This window comes from Lithobates pipiens, unplaced genomic scaffold (assembly GCF_037356315.1).
Source record: "Lithobates pipiens isolate NorthernLeopardFrog02 unplaced genomic scaffold, aLitPip1_a1.2 Scaffold_3, whole genome shotgun sequence".
Lineage (NCBI taxonomy): Eukaryota > Metazoa > Chordata > Amphibia > Anura > Ranidae > Lithobates > Lithobates pipiens.
Genome location: NW_027507790.1, coordinates 188,723,041 through 188,745,333, shown reverse-complemented (window position 1 = coordinate 188,745,333; position 22,293 = coordinate 188,723,041). Strand labels below are relative to the sequence as shown.

The 22,293-nt window shown below is 42.2% G+C and overlaps 1 protein-coding gene across 1 annotated transcript in view; it reads right to left on the bottom strand.

The window, feature by feature from the left end:
* CWC27 (CWC27 spliceosome associated cyclophilin) overlaps nucleotides 1–22,293 on the bottom strand; it is a 340,285-nt gene that overhangs the window by 217,472 nt on the left and 100,520 nt on the right. The window contains exon 10 of the mRNA XM_077462632.1: nucleotides 4,415–4,429. Coding sequence (XP_077318758.1) covers nucleotides 4,415–4,429 — 15 coding nt within the window. The remainder of the gene's footprint in view (nucleotides 1–4,414; nucleotides 4,430–22,293) is intronic.

Here is a 22,293-nt window from a genome sequence, read left to right as displayed (position 1 = left end):
CATCTACAAAATGGGGGATATATTTGCGGCATTTTTATTGTAACTTTTTTTTAAACTAGTAATGGCGGTGATCATCAATTTTTAGTGGGACTGCGGCAATGCGGCAGACACTTTTTTGGGACCAGTGACAGTTATACAGCGATCAGTGCTATAAATATCTTAAGAAAAAGTGTGTAGCGCCAAAAGTAAATGAACGTCGGTGAGATGAGAATACGGTGTTATAAATGGACAGCACACTGAAATACAGTCCAAAAAAAGTGTTATAGTGAAAAAATGCTAAAAGTAAAAAAAAAAAAAAATTATATCCCCATCTAATCTTGTGGATGGAAATCAACAATAAAAAAATAATGTAGTGAAAAACATAGATTTAAATGCACAGTCCCATGATAGGTTCAGCAATATAAACTTATTGGTGAAAACAAAATAAAAATGTTATGGTGACTTGAAAAGTGAAGAGGTGATCCAGTACAGTGTTCCAGAATTATCCACTGCATCCCTGTGAAATGGACACTCAACGGAAAAGATGGCTGTTACAGCAGCAAACACACACTCAGTGTAGATCCACCATCTATTGTGTGGAAGGCTGTTCAGCAATTCGCACCATTCCAGATGTAGCTGTAGAAAATAAAGCTACTGGGAGCCAGATGAAGTCTCCATAGTGTACTATTTATTGAATTGTATGATAAAATAAAATTAATAAAAAAAAAAAAAAAATGGAAATGGGTGCCACTGCCGACCCGGTATCGGACAGTGGCCTGACGTCAGCACTAATGGCTTTGATAGAGACTTGTTTGTTGGGATTCACAACCACTCCAAAATTTCTATTTGAATTTTGTATGTTGTTGTCCTTGTATATCATGATGTAATGTACACGTTTGCATATTTTTCTGTTTAAATATCTTGACATGTATTCATCTATATTTCAGATTATATCACCCAATTTTTTTCTCCCCTGATGAAGATCGACTCAAAACGTGTTGGAGTCTACTGGTATTTGTAACAGTTTGGGGTGATGCTGGTATATTGCATCGGCTGGTCATTTTATATTTATATATATTTTTAAAGTAACATTTTCAATAAAATGTTGTCAATTATATATACTTGCTACTTTGGTGCCTAAAACATCCACATCCTCTCACTATATACTATTTTCAGTTTTCAAATGCACAAGTTTTCTTCAACATTCTGCCTAATTTTACTCCTCGGACATCCTATATTATGGGTAATGTACAGATTAAATTGTGAGTTATTTCACATACGTGGGACTGTCTCCCTGCGACCACTTTCTAGTCTGAAAATAGGATTAAAAAAGAAAAAACAACTGTCTTGACCCCCTTAAAACAAGAATTAGCTTGTGTAAATTTCCGAAGGCACAGTATACTATAATTACATGGTCAGAAATACATACTCAGAAATGCTGACCCTAAAGTAATCACTGCATAGTTTGCTTGACCTTGTCATCACATCCAGTACAGCCATTAGGATACATTACAAGGACCTAAAAGAATATCCCTAAAAAATACATCAGTCAACTTTAAACACTATGGACTATTGAGAAAATCTTGAAATCACTGAGAATGAAAACACTGAAATAGCGAATGAGGAAGACATGTAAAAAAAAAAAAAAAGGTACCGTATATACTCGAGTATAAGCCGAGATTTTCAGCCTCTTTTTTGAGGCTGAAAGTGCCCCCCTCGGCTTATACTCGAGTCATCGCTGTCTGCCTGCTCGATCAGCGTGTCGAGCAGACAGACAGCGGCCATTCTATAATTCAAAAGCCGCGCCTCCGGCTCCGCCTTCGCCTGTGATAGGCGGAACACTGAATTTCCCAGCAGCCTGTGTTCCGCCTATCACCGACATCGTCTCATCCTCGTACTACGGACGAGGATGAGACGATGTCCGTGATAGGCGGAACACAGGCTGCTGGGAAATTGTGTTCCGCCTATCACAGACAGGGAGGCGCGGCATTTGAACAGGGGAATGGGCGCCGACGAAGAGCGGTGATCCTGGGACGGGACCGGACGGAGGCTCGGCTCGGGACGGGACGGGACCGGACGGAGTCTCGGGACGGGACGGGACCGGACGGAGGCTCGGGACGGGACCGGACGGAGGCTCGGGACGGGACGGGACCGGACGGAGGCTCGGGACGGGACGGGACCGGACGGAGGCTCGGGACCGGACGGAGGCTCAGGACACAGGTAGGCTGGACACACAAGGCCACACACACACACACGGATGGACACACACACAGGGATGGATGGATGGATGGACACACACACAGGGATGGATGGATGGATGGACACACACACACACAGGGATGGATGGATGGATGGACACACACACAGGGATGGATGGATGGATGGACACACACACAGGGATGGATGGATGGATGGATGGACACACACACACAGGGATGGATGGACACACACACACACAGGGATGGATGGATGGATGGACACACACACACACAGGGATGGATGGATGGATGGACACACACACAGGGATGGACAGGCATATCTCACCCTCGGCTTATACACGAGTCAATAGGTTTCCCAGTTTTTTGTGGGTAAATTGGGGGCCTCGGCTTATACTCGGGTCGGCCTATACTCGAGTATATACGGTAAAAGGGGGTGGGGTGGGGGTCTACATTAATATTCATTTCTTAGATGAACATTTGAAAGTGACTCATGGTTAACAATCCTTTATAAATCTCATTGCGGATTGAAGATATTCTGCGCAGTAATGATTGGTAGGCAGAGGCCATGTGATCCAGGCTGCGCGTTTGCCAGTGAATGGCTGTGCAGCGGGGGCGTGTCAAGGCAAGTCTGATCATTGGAGGACAGTACACTGAGTTCCCAGTATAGCTAGGAGAACGGACCACGATATGCTTGCCTGCTTAGTGTGGTCAGTTTGTAATAGGAAAGCAAGGGAACACCAGGGATTTCACATAAAGGAAGCAATACAAAGAGAACAGGATACTTTCCTGTACAAGTACATGGTTCAGCAGGCACATATCAGAAATATGAAGGGTTGGAGTGACAAACAAACATTGAATGAGAGCAAAAGAAAGGGAGAGCGCCTCTGCAAGTGTATGATACTTTAGGGGAAACAACCTGTAACTTTGGGTCCTAAACTACATTTTTATGATCTCCAGATTGCTAGAAGTAATATTTATTCTAATGGTGTCAGTGGAGAAACATAATTAAACACGGCTGCACACTTCTGTATTATTCGTCTTGTCTACACACAAAAAAGACATTTGTAAATACAGTTGTGCTCATAAGTTTACATACCCTTGCAGAATTTATTCATAAAAAACCTGGAGGATGGGATAAACAGATCAATCTCAGTATTTGCAGACGATACTAAGCTAAGCCGGGCAATAATTTCCCCCGTAGGATGTGGAAATCTTCCAAGAAAATTTGAACAAATTAAAGGGTTTGTTTAGCTATGTTATTAAAAATTGCCAGCCGCTCTATTAGAGACTGGCATACCACACTGTAAATCCTTTCTAAAAATTTGCATCCTAAATAGCCATTTAGAGCTGTCTTCAGGCTGGTCACATGACTCGAGGCTGCTTTTCAGCTCCAATACATGGCTACTGCATGAGCCAGCTGGGGAGATCACGTGGCCGCTTGGCTCCTCCCGCAGAAGCCCTGTCTTGGAGCTGTAAAGCGCCCACGAGTCACGTGACCGGCCTGAAGACAGCTCTAAATAGCCATTTAGAATGCTCGTTTTTAGACAGGATTTACACAATTCGGTATGCCAGCCTCTAATAAAGAGGCTGGCGGTTACAATTTTAGTTTTTTTATTTTCAATTATAGGGGCGGGACGGAGGAGAGACCGAGAGGCACTGACCGGCAGGAAGGGAGACCGAGAAGGGGGGGGGGGGGTTGAGGGGGGAGAGAGAGCAGAGCAGGGCAGAGTATGACGGAGGGATGCACTTTGACCACGGTGATCAGGGACGAGTAGCCCAGGTTACCGTATATACTCGAGTATAGGTCGATCCGAATATAAGCCGAGGCCCCCAATTTACCACAAAAAAACTGGGAAACGTATTGACTCGTGTATAAGCCGAGGGTGAGACATCCCTGTGTCCCATCCATCCCTGTGTCCATCCCTGTGTCCCGTCCGTCCCTGTGTCCGTCCATGTGTCCCGTCCGTCCCTGTGTCCGTCCATGTGTCCCGTCCGTCCCTGTGTCCCGTCCCTGTGTCCCGTCCGTCCCCGTGTCCCGTCCGTCCCTGTGTCCCGTCCGTCGCTGCCTACCTGTGCCAATCTGCAGCCTCTGTGTGCCATGCCGCACCTCTCCTCGTCTGACAGACGGCGGCCATTCCTCTGTTCAAAAGCCGCGCCTCTCTGTCTGTGATAGGCGGAACACTCAATTTCCCAGCAGTCAGTGTTCCGCCTATCACGGACATCCTCTCATCCTCGTCCGTAGTATGAGAATGAGCGGATGTCCGTGATAGGCGGAACACTGACTGCTGGGAAATTGAGTGTTCCGCCTATCACAGACAGGGAGGCACGGCTTTTGAATAGTAGAATGGCCGCCGTCTGTCTGCACGACACGCTGATCGGGCAGGCAGATGGCGGTGACTCGAGTATAAGCCGAGGGGGGCACTTTCAGCCTAAAAAAAAGAGGCTGAAAATCTCGGCTTATACTCGAGTATATACGTCATAGTCAGCATAGAGAATGGCACACAGGAAGTGGCAGATTCAGGGTTTTTTTTTTTTTTTCACAGTTTAGAGGCGTGCAGATTACACAGCACAAGTACTGTAGTTTTTAATCTGCTTTAAAGGACCTGGACGTGTATTTTTTAGGGGAGGGTTAACAAACATTTAAAATGGTGGGCAACTACATGGCAAATGAGGTTTAATGTAGAAAAATTTTAAATAAATTTAGGTGGCAAAAATATGAATGCAACCTACTCACTAGGGGGAGAACCTCCCTGGGGAATCTAGGATGGAAAAGGACCTGGGGGTCCTAGTAGATGACAGGCTCAGCAATGGCATGCAATACCAAGCTGCTGCAAGCAAAGAAAACAGACAGAATATTGGCATGCATTAAAACATTAAAAAGGGGATCAACTCCAGAGATAAAACAATAATTCTCCCTTTCCTTGGGGGCGAGGGAAGCTGGCCATAACAGCCGCTAGCAATAATCGAATGTAAAATCCTAGAGGCCCGTTTTACCCAAGTCGATCGCTCAATCAACTTGAGTACAATCAGCCTGGCCATACATGATTAGAATCTCAGCTGGTCCCCTGCTGAACCGGCTGAGATTTTAACCATCTATGGCTGACGTTAGAGCTGGCATGGGACAGTGTCACAAGGATGCTAAAGCATTGAGGTAAGTATGAATGTTTAATATTTTATTCACCCTGAGCTTCTCCTTTAAACTTTTGCCACCAATATAACGCATACAGAATGTATGGTGGCAAAGAGAGGGGCTGTAATGCCTGCATGCCGCACATACTGACCATGGGCAGCAGAGGTTCCTGTGCTGACAGCACACTTACTGTGTGCTGCCAGCACAGAAATATGACAGTTCCTGATCTCTGGTAATGATCAGGAGGCTGCAGAGTCGGCCACTGTAACAGCCAATCACAGTTGTCACGGGAGCAGGTAAACCTTCCAGCTCCTGGGGAGTAATAGCCCAGATAAAGAAAGGGTGGGGGCAGGGGGGTTAAAAACTAGTTTGTTCGCATGTCAGGATTAGTACAGCTCCTGGCCAATCAGAAAGCAAAGCCTGATGCCGTGTCATTTATAAATATGCCCCTTAATATTTTTCTGTGCACACAGCCCCCTCTAAGGCTGTTGCATGTTACACTGTATCTTTGTCAATTCTAATCGGTTTAGGTCAATATTAATGAATATTTCCTTCTGTACATGTAGAGCTTGCACATGGCAAAGTAAGGAATCATAAACATGATTTTTTTTTTTTTTTATCAAAAAAAATAAAAAAAATAATAATACTTGTCAAATATATCACAAGCAAAAAATGTGAAAATGGTTTGGGCTAAGTGTTTTGTGTTCTTGTCTCAGCATTATTACATAAACTATATTATTATTGCATTCCTGGGACTGCTTTGGCTTCTGAAGGGTTTTGTGATGTCACCTTGCAATTATTACATAATACATATTTGTGCTTCTGGTACAGATTCAGATTCTGAAGTGTTCAGTGATGTCATTGTGTAAAGACTGATCACATCATTATATAATGTATAATTATGTTCTTGGGGCTGATTCAGCTACTGCATAGTCAACTTTGTAGGTTAAGTTATATTTCTGAGAAAAAAGAATTAACTGCATATGTAAAATGTTTGTGCAGCATGCAAAAGCTTACCATTAATATGTCTATGGAAGATGTCTTCATCAGCTCCATTGGCTAATAAATACATTGTATTCCTATGTTTTGTTGGTGTCACTTCCTGTTTTCCAACATCTCTGTAATATTTTCTATATCAGCTACTAATTGGATCCAAGTGTTTATTACAAAATCAAAAAAACACCATTTTATGACTTTACCACTCACTGCACCAGTCATTCTCAGCGTCCACTTGTTCTAAAGTACTTTACACTGAAAAATATTACCGCTTCGGCTTAACCATTTTCACAAATATTAGATGGATAATTTTTTTATTATTTTTTTAAACCATAGAATAGACAATTTTCAATGCTTTTCTTCCCATCATACAGAAAAATGAGAGGGCCTAAAGAATAAAAATGTCTCTATTGTGTCTTAAAGCTACAAGAGGCCACCAGGAATGATTAGCCGGTAGAGCTAACTATATAATTGGTGGTTGTCACAGTTGTTAGTGGTTAGATAGTTGTCACTGGAACAATGGACTCCACTTGAGGATCTCCCCTCTATTCCTGATCCAATGACAACTCAAAATGTTGGATTTTCGATCGCTTTCCGTACCAGTAACAGAGGTCACTAGGATGAATCAGAGATTGAATCTCGGAAATGGGGGCACAGATGAGCAATAAATCCTAGCAGGGGTTCTAACCCCTCGCCACTGTAGCCAAAACCCCCCAAAAGTTTTGGCTTTAGATAAACTTTAAGGCTGGGTTCAGTTTTCCCACATCCAATTCGTATGTCAGGAGACTGTGACCAGCTCTCCGGTGCGGCTGTGGAGCGAATTGCACAGGAGTCCAGTGCGTCCTCTGGTCCGTTTCAGGACCGATTTCAGGAAAAAATTTGGACCGAAATCGGACCCGAGTCGGTGAACAGGGATGCACCAGACCCCTGCCATGAGCCGCTCTGAATGTCTGAATGTTCTGAACGAGTAAGGTTTAGTTCAGCATAGAATTGGATACATTTCCCATTCTCACTCTACTTAGATCATAGAAAGGTTTAAGAGCAACAAAGAAGTTAAAATGACGTGAAATTTCAATTCACTATACAGTTCTGTGATTCCCAGAGGGGTAAATAGCTGAGGTCCCATAGGAGAACAAATTTAGTTCTGGTAGCACCAAAGTTTCTATAGTTAAAGGAAAAGTATGAGAATCATTTTTTTTGCCCCTTTATACTTACCTAGGTGGATGCTGTATCTGTCCCCCGGTGTCTGCACCGAGAACCGAGCCACCGAACATCGCAGATAGTGCAGTTCTTGGCTACCCGAGCAGAGAGCTGCTGACTGTCAATCAGCAGCTCTCCTGCTCTGCTCCTCCGCGCTCACTGGATCGCTGAGCTGTGGAGGGGCGGGGAGTGGCTGTCTCAGCAGATCACTGAGAGGCCAGGACGACCATCGGTCTCCGCACCTGGTGGATCCAGACTTCCAGAGTCGGGATGACATGGTGGCTTGACTGATCTGTGTGACATCAGCAGAGAGCGGACTTCAGACCGCTCTCTGCTGAAAAGGGGTCACAGGAGTGAAAAACAAACTGCACTCCTGTGACCCATAAGAGAAGCCCAGCCAAACAAGCTCAGGCTGGACTTCTCCTTTAAGAGCTTACAAGAATAAAGGGTAAAGGGGTCAGACTGCAATTCTAGGTCTAGGCCCTGGTTTACACCAGTGCGACTGGTCATGTGATTCAACAGTTTCAAATCCAATGACAAGTCACACCCTATTGTCAGCAATGGAACCACTCATGTCGCAGAAATTATGAAAAAGGTTCCTGCACTGCTTTTTGCCAATTTAATTGTGACTTGCATAAACTTCCGTTAAAGGAAGTCACAAGATGCAATTAAATCTGCAGTGAAAATAGCACTGTGTGGCTTTGAAATTGCGAGTTCAAAGCCGCACCGGTGTGAACAGGGGGTTTAAGGCTCAAAAAAAAGACTCCACTATGGCTTCGGGGATTATTGAAAATTCTTTACAAAAAAGGAAATATAATTTCAATAATTCTTGACCCCCCCACCCCCCCTAAAAAGAAAACGAACACATTTCCCTTTTGGTATTGAAGTGTTTGTCTCACATTCTACAGTGCTTTTAGCATGTGATTATGAGACTACTGGTTTTCTGAAATTAGTAAGTGGCAGGTGTAACCAATTAACAAGAATGATGTAATAGTGTCATACAGTGTTTAATGGCACTTAACACAAGCCACTTTTCTCCGGCAATTCTTTTCCAGCAGTGAGCTCAGTATGGCTGCTTATCAAAAAGACTTGCTGCAAAACTTCAAACACTCTCTACTGTGGATTTATTCCTCATTAAAAATAATTTTGGTGCAGACATTATTAGCAGTGACAGCAGTATGCTCTGCAGCCTTTAAAGTCAAGGAACTGTCCAGTGGAGAGCGTCGACGCGGACTGGTTACAATTAAGTGGGAATAAAAGTCGGTGTGCAGATTCCACTCTTTAACCTCAAGACATAAAACTTGTTACAAGAAGCTACAAAGGATTTCCAATTCCTACCATGCAATTCACACACACAAAAAAAAAAAAGGGACCAAAATACATTAACTGGAGATGTTACATAAAAGATCTGTAACTACTGTAAATTTATAGAACTGCAAAGAGTTTCATTTAAAAAGCTATAAAACAGAAGTCCACAATTGCCATCCAACTAACCAAAACAATTTTCACCAAATCTGCCAAGACAAATAGGTTCAAACCATGCAAAGCTGGTACATGTGTGCTCCTATGCCTTTCTCTCACCCGAAGAACCATGGTAACCATTGGCTGATGTTCAGTAGCAGATGACTTTTCAAGGGTGTGGTTGCAAGCACGGTCCAATCCTCCTCTTTTTCCAGCACTAGTCTGTGACCGACCATAGTGGAGTAAAAAAGTTGCTGCGTTCCTATCCTCAAACATTTACAACTACTACTACTGCAATAGTGGCAATATTAAAATGCAAAAATTAAATACAAGCATACCACAAATATACACTCTCAGGCCACTTTATTAGGCACACCTGTTCAAATGCTTGGGTACACAGATTGCTAATCAGCTAATCACATGGCAGCAACTCAATGTATTTAGGCATCTAGATGTGGTGAAGATGACATGTTTAAGTTCAAACAGAGCATCAGAATAGGGAAAAAGGGAATTTAAGTGACTTTGAATGTGGCATGGTTGTTGATGCCAGACGGGCTGGTCTGAGTATTTCAAAAACTTTTGATTTACTGGGATTTTCACGCACAACCATCTCTCGTGTTTACAGAAAATTGTCCGGAAAAGAAAATATCCAGTGAGCGGCAGTTGTGTGGACAAAAATGCCTTGTTGATGTCAGAGGAGAACGGGCAGACTGGTTCTAAATGATAGAAAGGTAACAGTAAATCAAATAACCACTCGTTACAACCAAGGCATGCAGAATACCATCTCTGAATGCACAACACATCGAACCTTGCAGCAGATGGTCTACAGCAGCTGAAGATCACACCGAGTGCCACTCCTGTCAGCTAAGAACAGGAAACTGTGGCTACAATTTGCACAGGCTAACCAAAACTGGACAACAGAAGATTGGAAAAACGTTGCCTGGTCTGACGAGTCTCGATTTCAGCTGCGACTTACAGATGGTAGGGTCAGAATTTGCTGTAAGCAACATTAAAGTATGGATACATCCTGCCTTGTATCAATGGGTAAGACTGGTGGTGTAATGGTGTGGGGGATATTTTCTTGGCATGCTTGGGGCTCTTATTACCCATTGAGCATCGTTTAAATGCCACAGCCTACCTAAGCAGTGTTGCTGACCATGTCCATCCCTTTATGATTACAATGTACTCCATCTTCTGATGACTCCTTCCAGCAGCATAATGGACCATGTCACAAAGCTCAAATCATCTCACCACTGGTTTCTTGAACATGACAATGAGTTCACTTTATTCCAATGGCCTCCAGAGTCACCAGATCTCAATCCAATAGAGCACCTTTGGGATGTGGTGGAATGCGAGATTTGCATCATGCATGTGCAGCCGGAAAATCTGCAGCAACTGTGTGATGCTATCATGTCAATATGGACCAAAATCTCTGAGGAACGTTTCCAACACCTTGTTGAATCTATGACATGAAGAATTATGGCAGTTCTAAAGGCAAAAGGGGGTCCAACCCGGTACTAGCAAGGTGTACCTAATAAAGTGGCTGGCAAGTGTATATTTCTATCAAAAAAACAGTCTCACGTAAGAAACAACAATTTATAGTCTCAGTGTTTAAAGCTGACCTCTGGTCAGAAATCTAAACACACTTCGTTAAGTGTCATGTCTTACCCTGCACCAAAATGAAGTGCTTCTTTGATTTATTTCTGCAGCCACTGAATAATCTGTTTCTTATTCTCTGCTTTTTATGGCTCACTTTCTTTAATTTCCTGTTTGTAGGACTGGTAGTCTAAATGTCCCCTCTTTATTCAGCGCTACGGTCTTCTTAACTGCCCCTTTGTAGTTCTTTTATATGGGCACCGACGTATGTTGCTGCTCACCGAGGTAAACAGACCATGGTTGCTCAGACTTCTGGGCTTTCCTTTCTATCCTAGCCTTCATTGGGAGGTAGAGAGGTCAGGGAACTCCCCACTCATCCACACCTACAAAGCTTGATTGGTAGGTTATGCAGAGGCTCCCTAGAATAAAGTCACCTGTCGTAATCCTGCAAATGCACAGTTAATGTCCCAATGCATCATGGGATTGAAGATCTCTTAGGCACGCCAAAAAAGGTGATGAATGTGACATCGGGCACCTCAGTGATCCCTCCAACCCAGTGGCTGGGCATGCACTGTGAAAAAAACGGATATCAAGGCTATTAAAAAGGTAGAATGTATCTAAAAGTGAGAACAATTGGCAGTTTTTGCTGTGATTGGGGATGAGAACATTTAGAGTAAACTGTCAGAGGTCAGCTTTAAAAAAAAAAAAAAAAAAAAAAAAACAATACAGAGCACACAATTTTCGCTGTAGGATTTGTTATTCAGTAAAGTGAAAGAATTGGTCAAGCTCTGAATGCTCTGGCAAGCCACTATTATCTGCCGCTTGGGACATTTTTGATGATACAACTGTTTTCCGACAGCATCTTGAACATATCAGACATTTGATGGTAAAACCTGATGACATTTATCATAAAAATAACCAGTAGAATATCTTCTTTGTAGAACACATAAATAGGAAGTGACGAGCAGGAAACCGTGTTCCTGCCAATCCTCCCACAAATACAATAAAGATGTCAAGGTATTCAAGGTAGCCATTTTACGTGAACGTTTTTTTAATGAGGACCCATCTTTGAAAAAGGCCCCTTTTACAAGGCTTTCAATGAAAATCTGAAGTACTAAGCACATAGGTAGGGTAGGTTGCACATCCTAAATTATAAGGGGAGAGTACCTTTAAAGTAATAATTCCCTTTTAATAAAGAGGTCATTAAGAGTTTCTCCCTAGCTGCTTTAGGTACAGTGCCTTGAAAATGTATTCATACCCCTTGACATTTTTCACATTTTGTCATGTTACAACCAAAAATCGTAAATCTATTTTATTGGGATTTTATGTGATAGACCAACACAAAGTGGCACATAATTGTGAAGTGGAAGTAAAATGATAAATGGTTTTCAAAACTTTTTACAAATAAATCTCTGAAAAGTGTGGAGTCCATTTGTATTCTGCCCCGAGTCAATACTTTGTAGAACCACTTTTCACTGCAATTACAGCTGCAAGTCATTTTGGGTATTTTTCTACCAGCTTTTTCCCATTCTTCTTTGCAAAATAGCTCAAGCTCTGTCACATTGGATGGAGAGCGTCTGAACAGCAATTTTCAAGTTTTGCCATAGATTCTCAATTGGATTTAGGTCTGCACTTTAACTGGGCCATTCTAACACATGAATATGCTTTGATCTCAAGTTGTAGCTCTGGCTGTATGTTTAGGGTTGTTGTCATGCGAAAAGGTGAACCTCTGCCCCAGTCTCAAGTCTTTTGCTGCCTCTAAAAGGTTTTCTTCTAAGATTGCCCTGTATTTGGCTCCATCCATCTTCACATCAACTCTAACTAGCTTCCCTGACCCTGCTGAAGAAAAGCATCTCCACAAAATGATGCTGCTGCCACCACCATGTTTCCCGATGGGGATGGTGTATTCAGAGTGATGTGCAGTGCTAGTTTTTCCTCCACAAATGCTTTTAAGCCAAAAAGTTCAATTTTGATCTCATCTGACTAGAGAACCTTCTTCCACATGGTTGCTACATGTGGGGGAACCACATGGTTTCTCGTAAACTGCAAAAGGGACTTCTTATAGCTTTCAACAATGGCTTTCTTTTTGCCACTCGTCCATAGAGACCATATTTGTGGAGTACACGACTAATAGTTGTACTTTGGACAGATTCTCCCACCTGAGCTATGGCCCTCTGCAGCTCCTTGCGTTACCATGGGCCTCTTGGCTGCTTCTATGATTAATGCTCTCCTTGTCTGGCCTGTCAGTTTAGGTGGACGGCCATGTCTTGGTAGGTTTGCAGTTGTGCCATACTCTTTTCATTTTCAGATGACGGATTGAACAGTGCTCCGTGAGATGTTCAAAGCTTGGGATATTTTTTTTATAACCTAACCCTGCTTTAAACTTCTCCACAACTTTATCCCTGACCTGTCTGATGTGTTCCTTGCCCTTCATGCTGCCGTTTTTGCACTAAGGTTCTCTAACAAACCTCCGAGGGCTTCACAGAACAGCTGTATTTATCCAGAGAATAAATTGCACACAGCTTGTCTCTATTTACTAATTAGGTGACTTCTGAGGGCAATTGGCTACACTATATTTTAGTAAGGGGTTTCAGAGTAAATGGGGCTGAATACAAAATGCACACCACACTTTTCATATATTTGTAAATAATACAATGAAAACCATTTATCATTTTCCTTCCATTCCACAATTATGAGCCACTTTGTATTGGTCTAGAACATAAAATACATTTACAGTTTTGGTTGCAACATGACAAAATGTGGAAAGTGTAAAACGGGTATGAATACTTTTTCAAGGCACTGCATGCCCAGGTAGTAAAATCCTTATGTTCATTCCCACTGAGCAGTCATGTCAGGTACTGCACAGTCTTTGCAGCAAAAAAACTCCCAGTTGGGTCTAGCACCTACTACACATGCATGCCATTGTGTCCACTTATTCCTATGACTGGTCCATACTCATGGAGGCTTCCAGCAATACAAAAAAGTATTGACGGTGTGGGTGCACAGAAGAAGCTAGACACCTTTGGACTTTTTGTTGCATTGGCTGTGCAACAGTGAATATTTGCAGCAGGTACAAAAGTAATTATTTTTCTATGTTGGCTTTAAGGTATGGGGAAACATTAAAAGATAACGTCACAAAGTTAAATTGTCCTTAAACTGTGATTTTATCCGACAAGGACTGTGAGCATAATACCAGTAACAAACATGGAACATACACAGGACTTACATAGAATATCATTTTTTTTTCACTGCCTTTCGATCTTGAAAATATTGACTTGATCAAGTGAGCATTAGGTAAGAAAATAACAGAATGAACAGGCTGCATATACTCTGCTCCCAACTCAGCGTGCATGTTATTGGCCGCAGAATTGTTTTTTAGTCTCCCTAACCTGCCCCAGTCATAGCATTACAAAATATAATTTCTGTCAGCCTACTGACCACTAGGTCTAAAAAGTCAACAGTGAAAAAAGCTGAATAAGTAGACACACACAAAATATTAAACTTTATCAAATCTACTGAGCGTTTTCATATTTTAACCACGTTTTTTTTTTTTTCAATTTCCAAATGTCAACTACATTTTCACGGTCATTTAAGCATTCTTTTATTCCAGGTGACTAGACATATACTTGCAAAAGAAAAGAAAAAAAATGAAGTTAAAAACACACTGAGTCATGCCAAGTAGCAGCAGGATGAAGTGTACCACTCTAACAATCCTGCCTTTGTACTAGTTCAACACTATACCTTATAATATGCTTTGATGCATGGCCAAGAAAAATCTCAGCTGGGATACAGTTTTGTGCCTAAACAATCTGTGATTGTGTTTAATGTACTCAAGCAGGTCTGACTATAAGACTCTTGCCAGTGCCTCGCCGAGGTAGAAGGCTTGGACCATTATTTATTTATTAATACATACTAACATTTTTAAGTGGAAGTGGCTAGTTAAATATTATGCAACAACGATGGTTTCCTTCTCTCACTATTTTTTCAGTCACACAAGTCACAGCTGGGTGGCATGTATTAATACAGAACTTCTAAAGACTTTTCATCAAAGCTTCATGTTTTCCACAGATAATGCCTGGGCAATTTTAAACAATTAGTGGAAGAGTTGGATTTAAAGCCCAACTCCAGGCAGAAAAAAAACAACACAAATTCATGTATTAAAGGGTAAGTTCACATTTGTAATAAAAGGGCCCCACTATTTTATAAAACATTGCTCAGTGGAGAAAAAAAAATTAACTTCCCTTAAATTATATTCCCTGTACATAGGTCAAAGATGGTTTTCCTGAATCCTTGCCAGAAACCTTCCATTGAGGAAGATCTGCAGTGCCCTACATGGAATTTGGGACATTAGGACCACTGGGAGAGGTACCAGCATCTAACGAATAAAAACTCTCTCTCTGATAAACAACCATTTGCACATGTGACCCAAAAAGACAAAATTTAGGCACTGCTCAGGTAGAGAGTAATCAGAAACCATGTGCAATTAAAATCACACTTGTTTAATAATAATAGTAAAAGGTAAACAGAGCAACGTATTCAAATCATAGCCAGAGTTCGGTAACCGAAACGGATAGTCAGACAAGCCAGGACATCAGAGAGCCAGAGATAAGCATACTTCAGGACAGGCCAGGAAATCAGGAAACCGGAGAATGAGTGTAGACGAACAGCAAGCAGGATCAGGAACGTCAGCCAAGCGAGTCTTCAACAGATACACAGGAGAGAGTCTCTGGATGTGTTGACCAAGGCGAAGGCAGAGGGGATCTGGACTGAACAGCTTAAGTAGCCAGCAGGACTGATGAGCAGGATATCATCACCAGGTGAATCACTGTGGAAAGATTAGCGCTGGCATTTAACCAACAGCTGAGCAGCCTACTCTGAGAAGGAAGGGCTGAGCCCAGCCCCAACAGAGAGGTAAAGTCAACTAGACCGCTGTGAGTGCAGGCATGGACAGGGAGCTCACCCTAGCTTCAAGCTGCAGCAATGTCAAAAATAGGATTTTGTAAAACAGCTTAACTGTAAAAATCCTTTTCTTTGATGTACATCAGGGGACACAGAGCCATAGTAATAACTATCTCACAAACAATTTATAAGACAACTGCCCTGCTCCCTATAAATACAAGTGCTAAAAAAACTTAAATATACAAATAGTATCTCCTACTACATAAAATAATTTTCAGCTGCCGCTTACAGGCTCATTCAAAACAGAATAAAGCTAAACTTCTAATATAAACAAATCTCCATAAAATGCAGATTTTAGCAGCGCTGCTAAATCTGCATTTTATGGAGATTTGTTTATATTAATAGTAATAACTATGTGGGTTATATTGGGGTATCAGGTGCTGGACAATGGCACGCCCCTTAAGCCATGTACTTCCCCATATAAACCCTACCTTACTGGGAGTCCTCAGTTTTGTAGCCAAGCAATACAAGTGTATAAGAAGAAAAAGAAGGGAGGGACCTCTGTGTCCCCTGATGCACATCAAAGAAAATAATTTTACAGGTAAGCGGTTTTAAAAATCCTATTTTCTTTTCTTACACCAGGGGACACAGAGCCATAGTAATAACTATGTGAGATGTCCCATAGCAATGGGAACTGAAGGGGGGAGAACAAAAAAAGGAGGCCAGAGGACTCATACTGCAGCCTGCAGTATATGCTGTGCCCAAGGCCAATATCCTCATGCCTCAAGAGGCACTAATCTCCCTGGATGAGTGTGCTCTTAATATGAGAAGGAAGAATTTTCTTCTTTAAGATGAAGCTTGAACAATCATTTGACAAATCCATTTGGAAAATAGTGGATCTCAACGCTGCCTGTCCACATCTTGGACCCTCTGGTAGTACAAACAAAACGTGTGTTTTGCGAACCTGAGCGGTCGCTCTTAAAAGGAAACCTTCAGGAAGCGGGGAACACTCAGGTTGACCCACAATCCTGGACCTGCGAGAAGACCCTGCCAGTAAACTTTTATTGGCCTTACTACCAAAAAGTACTGGATCCCAGGGCCCGGCTCTCAAAGCATTCGCAAGCAAACCTTGTGTCTTTGGATAACGAGGCCCGGGTACCATTCATTTAGTCCATTACAGAGAAATCAGAACAGATCTGGTCAGGATGGCTGGCTCTCATCATGCCCGTGGAGCTCAGTACAACACATCCTTACACGTGCCCAACACCTTAGACACTGGTGAAAAAACTGAGGACTCCCAGTAATGGGAGGGGTTATATGGGGGAAGTACATGCCTTAAGGGGCGTGCCAGTGTCCAGCACCTGATATGCCAATATAACCCACATAGTTATTACTATAGCTCTGTGCCCCCTGATGTAAGAAAAGAAAGGAAAATTTCCATAAGCCACACATCATGAAGCAGACACGTGTATGAAGTGAGACAATTGGCTTCTGGACCTTCTCCTTTTGACATTCCAGCCGCTTGCACATGCAGTGTACTCACCCTCTCTTCCCCATCACAGCAGTGTCTGAGATCAGTAGCTGCTGCCATAGGGGAGGAATAAAGCACTGTGTATGCGTGGCTGTATGTTGGCAGAAAGTGCTCATTCCTTAAAATGCTGGTGCTGCACCCAAACATTCTCATATCCCAGATTCTAAGCAGGATATGATGAATAGCTCTCATTGGAAGTTTTTTGACTAGAACTAAGGAAAGCCACCCATGTTCTACAGGAATATCGTTAGAAGTAAACTTGATTTTCTCCACTGAGCAATGTCTTATAAAACACTGGGGCGCCTTTATTGCATGACGAATTTGAACACAAAGCTGAACTAACCCTTTAAAGTGGTTGTAAACCACCACTGCAAACCAGGCCCTGCACACCACTGTGACCTGCGGCATGTCTCCCGGAGTTATTTCCGGGTTTGAGGACTCCGGCACTGATTGGCTGGAGCCTCGATTACGTCACTCCCGCACATGCGACCAGGTCGGCTGCTGCGCTAGCGAGCCATTTCTTCAGTGCGCATGCACAGATTATGTCAGCGCAAGCGTATATGGTAAATATCTCCTAAACCATGCAGTTTTAGGAGATATTTACATTACCTACCGGTAAGCCTTATTATATGCTTACCGGTAGGTACAAGTGGTGTAACTAGGTTTACAACCACTTTAACTTTAGCATAGGTACTTCACTTTTACTGGGAGAAGTGGCAACACTAGGGCCAATCAGGTGCTATTTGTACAAACTCTGACAAAGAACATGTTTAACAAAAGAAAGAGTTGACATAGTGGGAAATATTTACTAAAACTGGAGCACTCAGAATCTGATGCAGCTGTGCATGGTAGACAATCAGCTTCTAACTTTAATTTTTCAATTAAGCTTTAGCAATAAAACCTAGATGCTGATTGATATTCTATGCAGAGGTGCACCATTTTTTACACTCCATTTTTAGTAACTAACCCCACCCCCTCATCTGTCATCTACTATTCTTTCAATGCCCAATCACAAGCTAAGGGCAGGGAGGTGACAAGTGCATAACAGTGTTACTAAACCTGCTGTTCTGTCTTATAGGGCTGTACAAATCTCTGGAATGGACAAAAAGAAATACAAATCTCTTGGCAGGCAAAACAACTCCTGTATGTCATTCAACAGTGCATTTAACTGTCTGCCTAGAGTTCAACTTTAGGTGTAACCTTAAACTTTTACACAATCAAAACTTTTTTTAACCAATCACTTTTAGAACAATTTGGAACACCTTATGCTGCATCAGTAAAGAGAAGTTGGAAAACAAGTAACAGCAGACTTGACAACCTGAGACCCTCCATGTATCAATTTAGGTGACATGGTTCCTCTAGCTACACGCTCCATAATGTAAAGGATCAATCCAAAATGCAAGGACACCCCCAAAGACATGCAAAGACATTCAGGAGACTAATCAGTAATGTCTGCCATGCACAGACTGATGAATGTAAGCCATTCATCAGATTTCAGCATTCGAGCTTCACGATTCTGGTTAAAATGAGAATCACATTTTTTTTGCTTAGAAGATAGATCATGATTCTCACGGCGTTTTCGTTTTTATTCATTGAAGTGTATTTTTTCCCCCAAAAATTGCGTTTGAAAGACCGCTGGGCAAATACAGTGTGACATAAAATATTGCAGCAATTGCCATTTTATTCCCTAGGGTCTCTGCTAAAATATATATATAATGGTTGGGCGTTACAAGTAATTTTCTAGCAAAAAATATTGATTTTAACTTAACCGGTTCCTGACCAGCGCACGCCAATGTACGTCGGCAGAATGGCATGGGCAGGCATATTGGCGTACAGGTACGTCCAATCTTCAATGCCGCCCTGCCATCGCGAGCGCACTGCTGGCGGCGTGCTCGCGTGCCAGTCGGGACCCCCGTGAGTCCGGTCACGGGTCCCGCGGACTCGATCGCCGCGGGCATACCCGCGATCGTCTCACGGGACGGCTGAATGGGGAAACAGCATTTCTCCATTCTGCCTAGCAACTAGTGACGCTGATCTCTGCTCCATGTGATTGGAGCAGAGATAAGTGTTCACTAAATGAAAGCCCAACCCCCCACAGTTAGTAACACACCCCTAGGAACACTTCACCCCTTCACTGCCAGTGTCATTTACACAGGAATCACTGCATTTATATAGCAGTGATTGCTGTATAACTGATAATGGTCCCAAAAATGTGTCAAAAATGTCCGATGTGTCCGCCATAATGTCGCAGTCACAATAAAAATCGCTGATCGCCACCATTACTAGTAAAAAATAAAATAAAATAAATAAAATTATTAATAAAAATGCCATAAAACTATCCCTATTTTGTAAACGCTATAACTTTTGCGCAAACCAATCAATAATCACTTATTGCGATTTTTTTACCAAAAATATGTAGAAGGATAAATATCGGCCTAAACTGAGGGAAAAAAAATATTTTTTTATATATTTTTGGGGAATATTTAATTATAACAAAAAGTAAATAATACGTTTTTTTCAAAAGTGTGGCTCTATTTTTGTTTATAGCGCAAAAAAAACAAAAAACAAAAAAAAAATGCAGGGGTGATCAAATACCACCAAAAGAAAGCTCTATTTATGGGGAAAAAAAAGGACATCAATTTTGTTTGGGAGCCACGTCGCACAACCGCGCAGTCAGTTAAAGTGACGCAGTGCCAAATCGCAAAAAGTGCGTCCGGTCTGTAAGTGCTTAAGAAAGAAGTGTCAGCAAAAGATTTTGACTTTAAGTGGTTAAACTTCCTACATTTACAGGGTTGTTGAAAACTTGGCAGACTGCCCTGATTTTTTTCTTTACAAACAGAAGTGTATCCTTTGATCTAAGAAGGAAGCTTAGTTACAATGTTTCATATTAAAAACTTGGCAGACTGCCCGGATGTTTTCTTTTGACAGCTGAGAGAGCAGGTAAGTATCTCCAATTGTTATATGAAAGAATCTGCAAACTCTGCAATAGAGATCGTCAGGGAGGTTGAATCGAGATCACAATTTTTTAACGATTAATTGTGCAGCTCTATTCAGCATTGAACACTTCTGCATTGGAGGTCCTGGTTTCTTGACTTATCTGAAAATGTCTGTGTTCATTTGAGCTCTTCTCTCTATAAAAAATTTAATGAGAGATAACTACAGTTGTGCTCAAAAGTTTGTATGCCCTGACAGAAATTGTGAAATTTTGGCATTAATATTGAATTTAGGTACAGAAAGATGTTAGCATGGTTCTAATGAGCTGACACTTATCCAGCGGTAAAAGCAGACAAATGAGAAATCCATCAATTCTAAAGTGGAACACATACAGTAGGGTCGGGACGTTTTCAGACCCCCTTCAATTTTTCACTCTGTTATATTGCAGCTATTTGCTAAAATTATTTAAGTTCATTTTTTTCCTCAATGTACACACAGCACCCCAGGAAAAACACAGAATTGTTGACATTTTTGTAGATTTATTAAAAAAGAAAAACTGAAACATCACATGGTCCTAAGTATTCAGACCCTTTGCTGTGACACTCATATATTTAACTCAGTTGCTGTTCATTTTTTCTGATCATCCTTGAGATGGTTCTACACCTTCATTTGAGTCCAGCTGTGTTTGATTATACTGATTGGACTTGATTAGGAAAGCCAAACACTTGTCTATATAAGACCTTACAGCTCACAGTGCATGTCAGGGCAAAATGAGAATCATGAGGTCAAAAAGGAACTGCCTGAAGAGCTCAGAGACAGCATTGTGGCAAGGTACAGATCTGGCCAAGGTTACAAAAAAGCTTCTGCTGCACTTAAGGTTCCTAACAGCACAGTGGCCTCCATAATCCTTAAAATGGAAGATGTTTGGAACGACTAGAACCCTTCCTAGAGCTGGCCGTCAGGCCAAACTGAGCTATCGGCGGAGATGAGCCTTGGTGAGAGAGGTAAAGAAGAATCCAAAGATCACTGTGGCTAAGCTCCATAGATGCAGTCGGGAGATGGGAGAAAGTTGTAGAAAGTCAACCATCACTGCAGCCCTCCACCAGTCAGGGCTTTATGGCAGAGTGGCCTGACTGAAGCCTCTCCTCAGCGCAAGACACATGAAATCCCGCATGGAGTTTGCTAAAAAAAAAACACCTGAAGGACTCCAAGATGGTGAGAAATAAGATTCTCTGGTCTGATGAGACCAAGATAAAACTTTTTGGCCTTAATCTTAAGTGGTATGTGTGGAGAAAACCAGGCACTGCTCCTCACCTGTCCAATACAGTCCCAGCAATGAAGCATGGTGGTGGCAGCATCATGCTATGGGGGTGTTGTTCAGCTGCAGGGACAGGACAACTGATTGCAATCGAGGGAAAGATGAATGCAGCCAAGTACAGGGATAACTTGGATGAAAACCTTCTCCAGAGTGCTCAGGACCTCAGACTAGGCTGAAGGTTTACCTTCCAACAAGACAATGACCCTAAGCACACAGATAAAATAACAAAGGAGTGGCTTCACAACAACTCCTTGACTGTTTCTGAATGGCCCAGCCAGAGCCCTGACTTAAACCCAATTGAGCATCTCTGGAGAGAACTAAAAATGGCTGTTCACCAACGTTTACCATCCAACCTGAGAGAACTGGAGAGGATCTGTAAGGAGGAATGGCAGAGGATCCCCAAATCCAGGTGTGAAAAACTTGTTGCATCTTTCTCAAAAAAACTCATGGCTGTATTAAATCAAAAGGGTGCTTCTACCAAATACTGAGCAAAGGATCTGAATACTTAGGACCATGTGATATTTCAGTTTTTCCGTCAGAGACTTTACCGAGATCGGTGTAGCGGTGTGTTAGACTCACACATCACACCACCGATCTCCATGATGCGCACCCCCATGGGCGTGCGGCGGCTGTTATCCTGCTGGAGGCCGTCATTTTGCTCTCTCGCGGGCAGCAAGTGGTTAAATGACAATTGTGAGGCCACGCAATGCTGTACCCAAACAACATTTTTAGTATTTTCTTCCCACAAATAGAGCTCTCTTTTGGTGGTATTTGATCACTTTTTTTTCTAAACAAATATAAAAATACAGAAAATTTTGAAAAAAAAAAGTTTCTTCGTTTCTGTTATAAAATTTTGTCAATAAGTATGTTTTCGCCTTCACTGATGGGCACTGATGAGGCTGCACTGCCGGGCACTGATATGCGACATGTATGGTCACTGATAGGCATCATAGGTGGCCCACATGGGAACTGATGGGTGGCACTGATGGACACTGATGAGTTGCACCGATTTACACTGATAGATGGCACT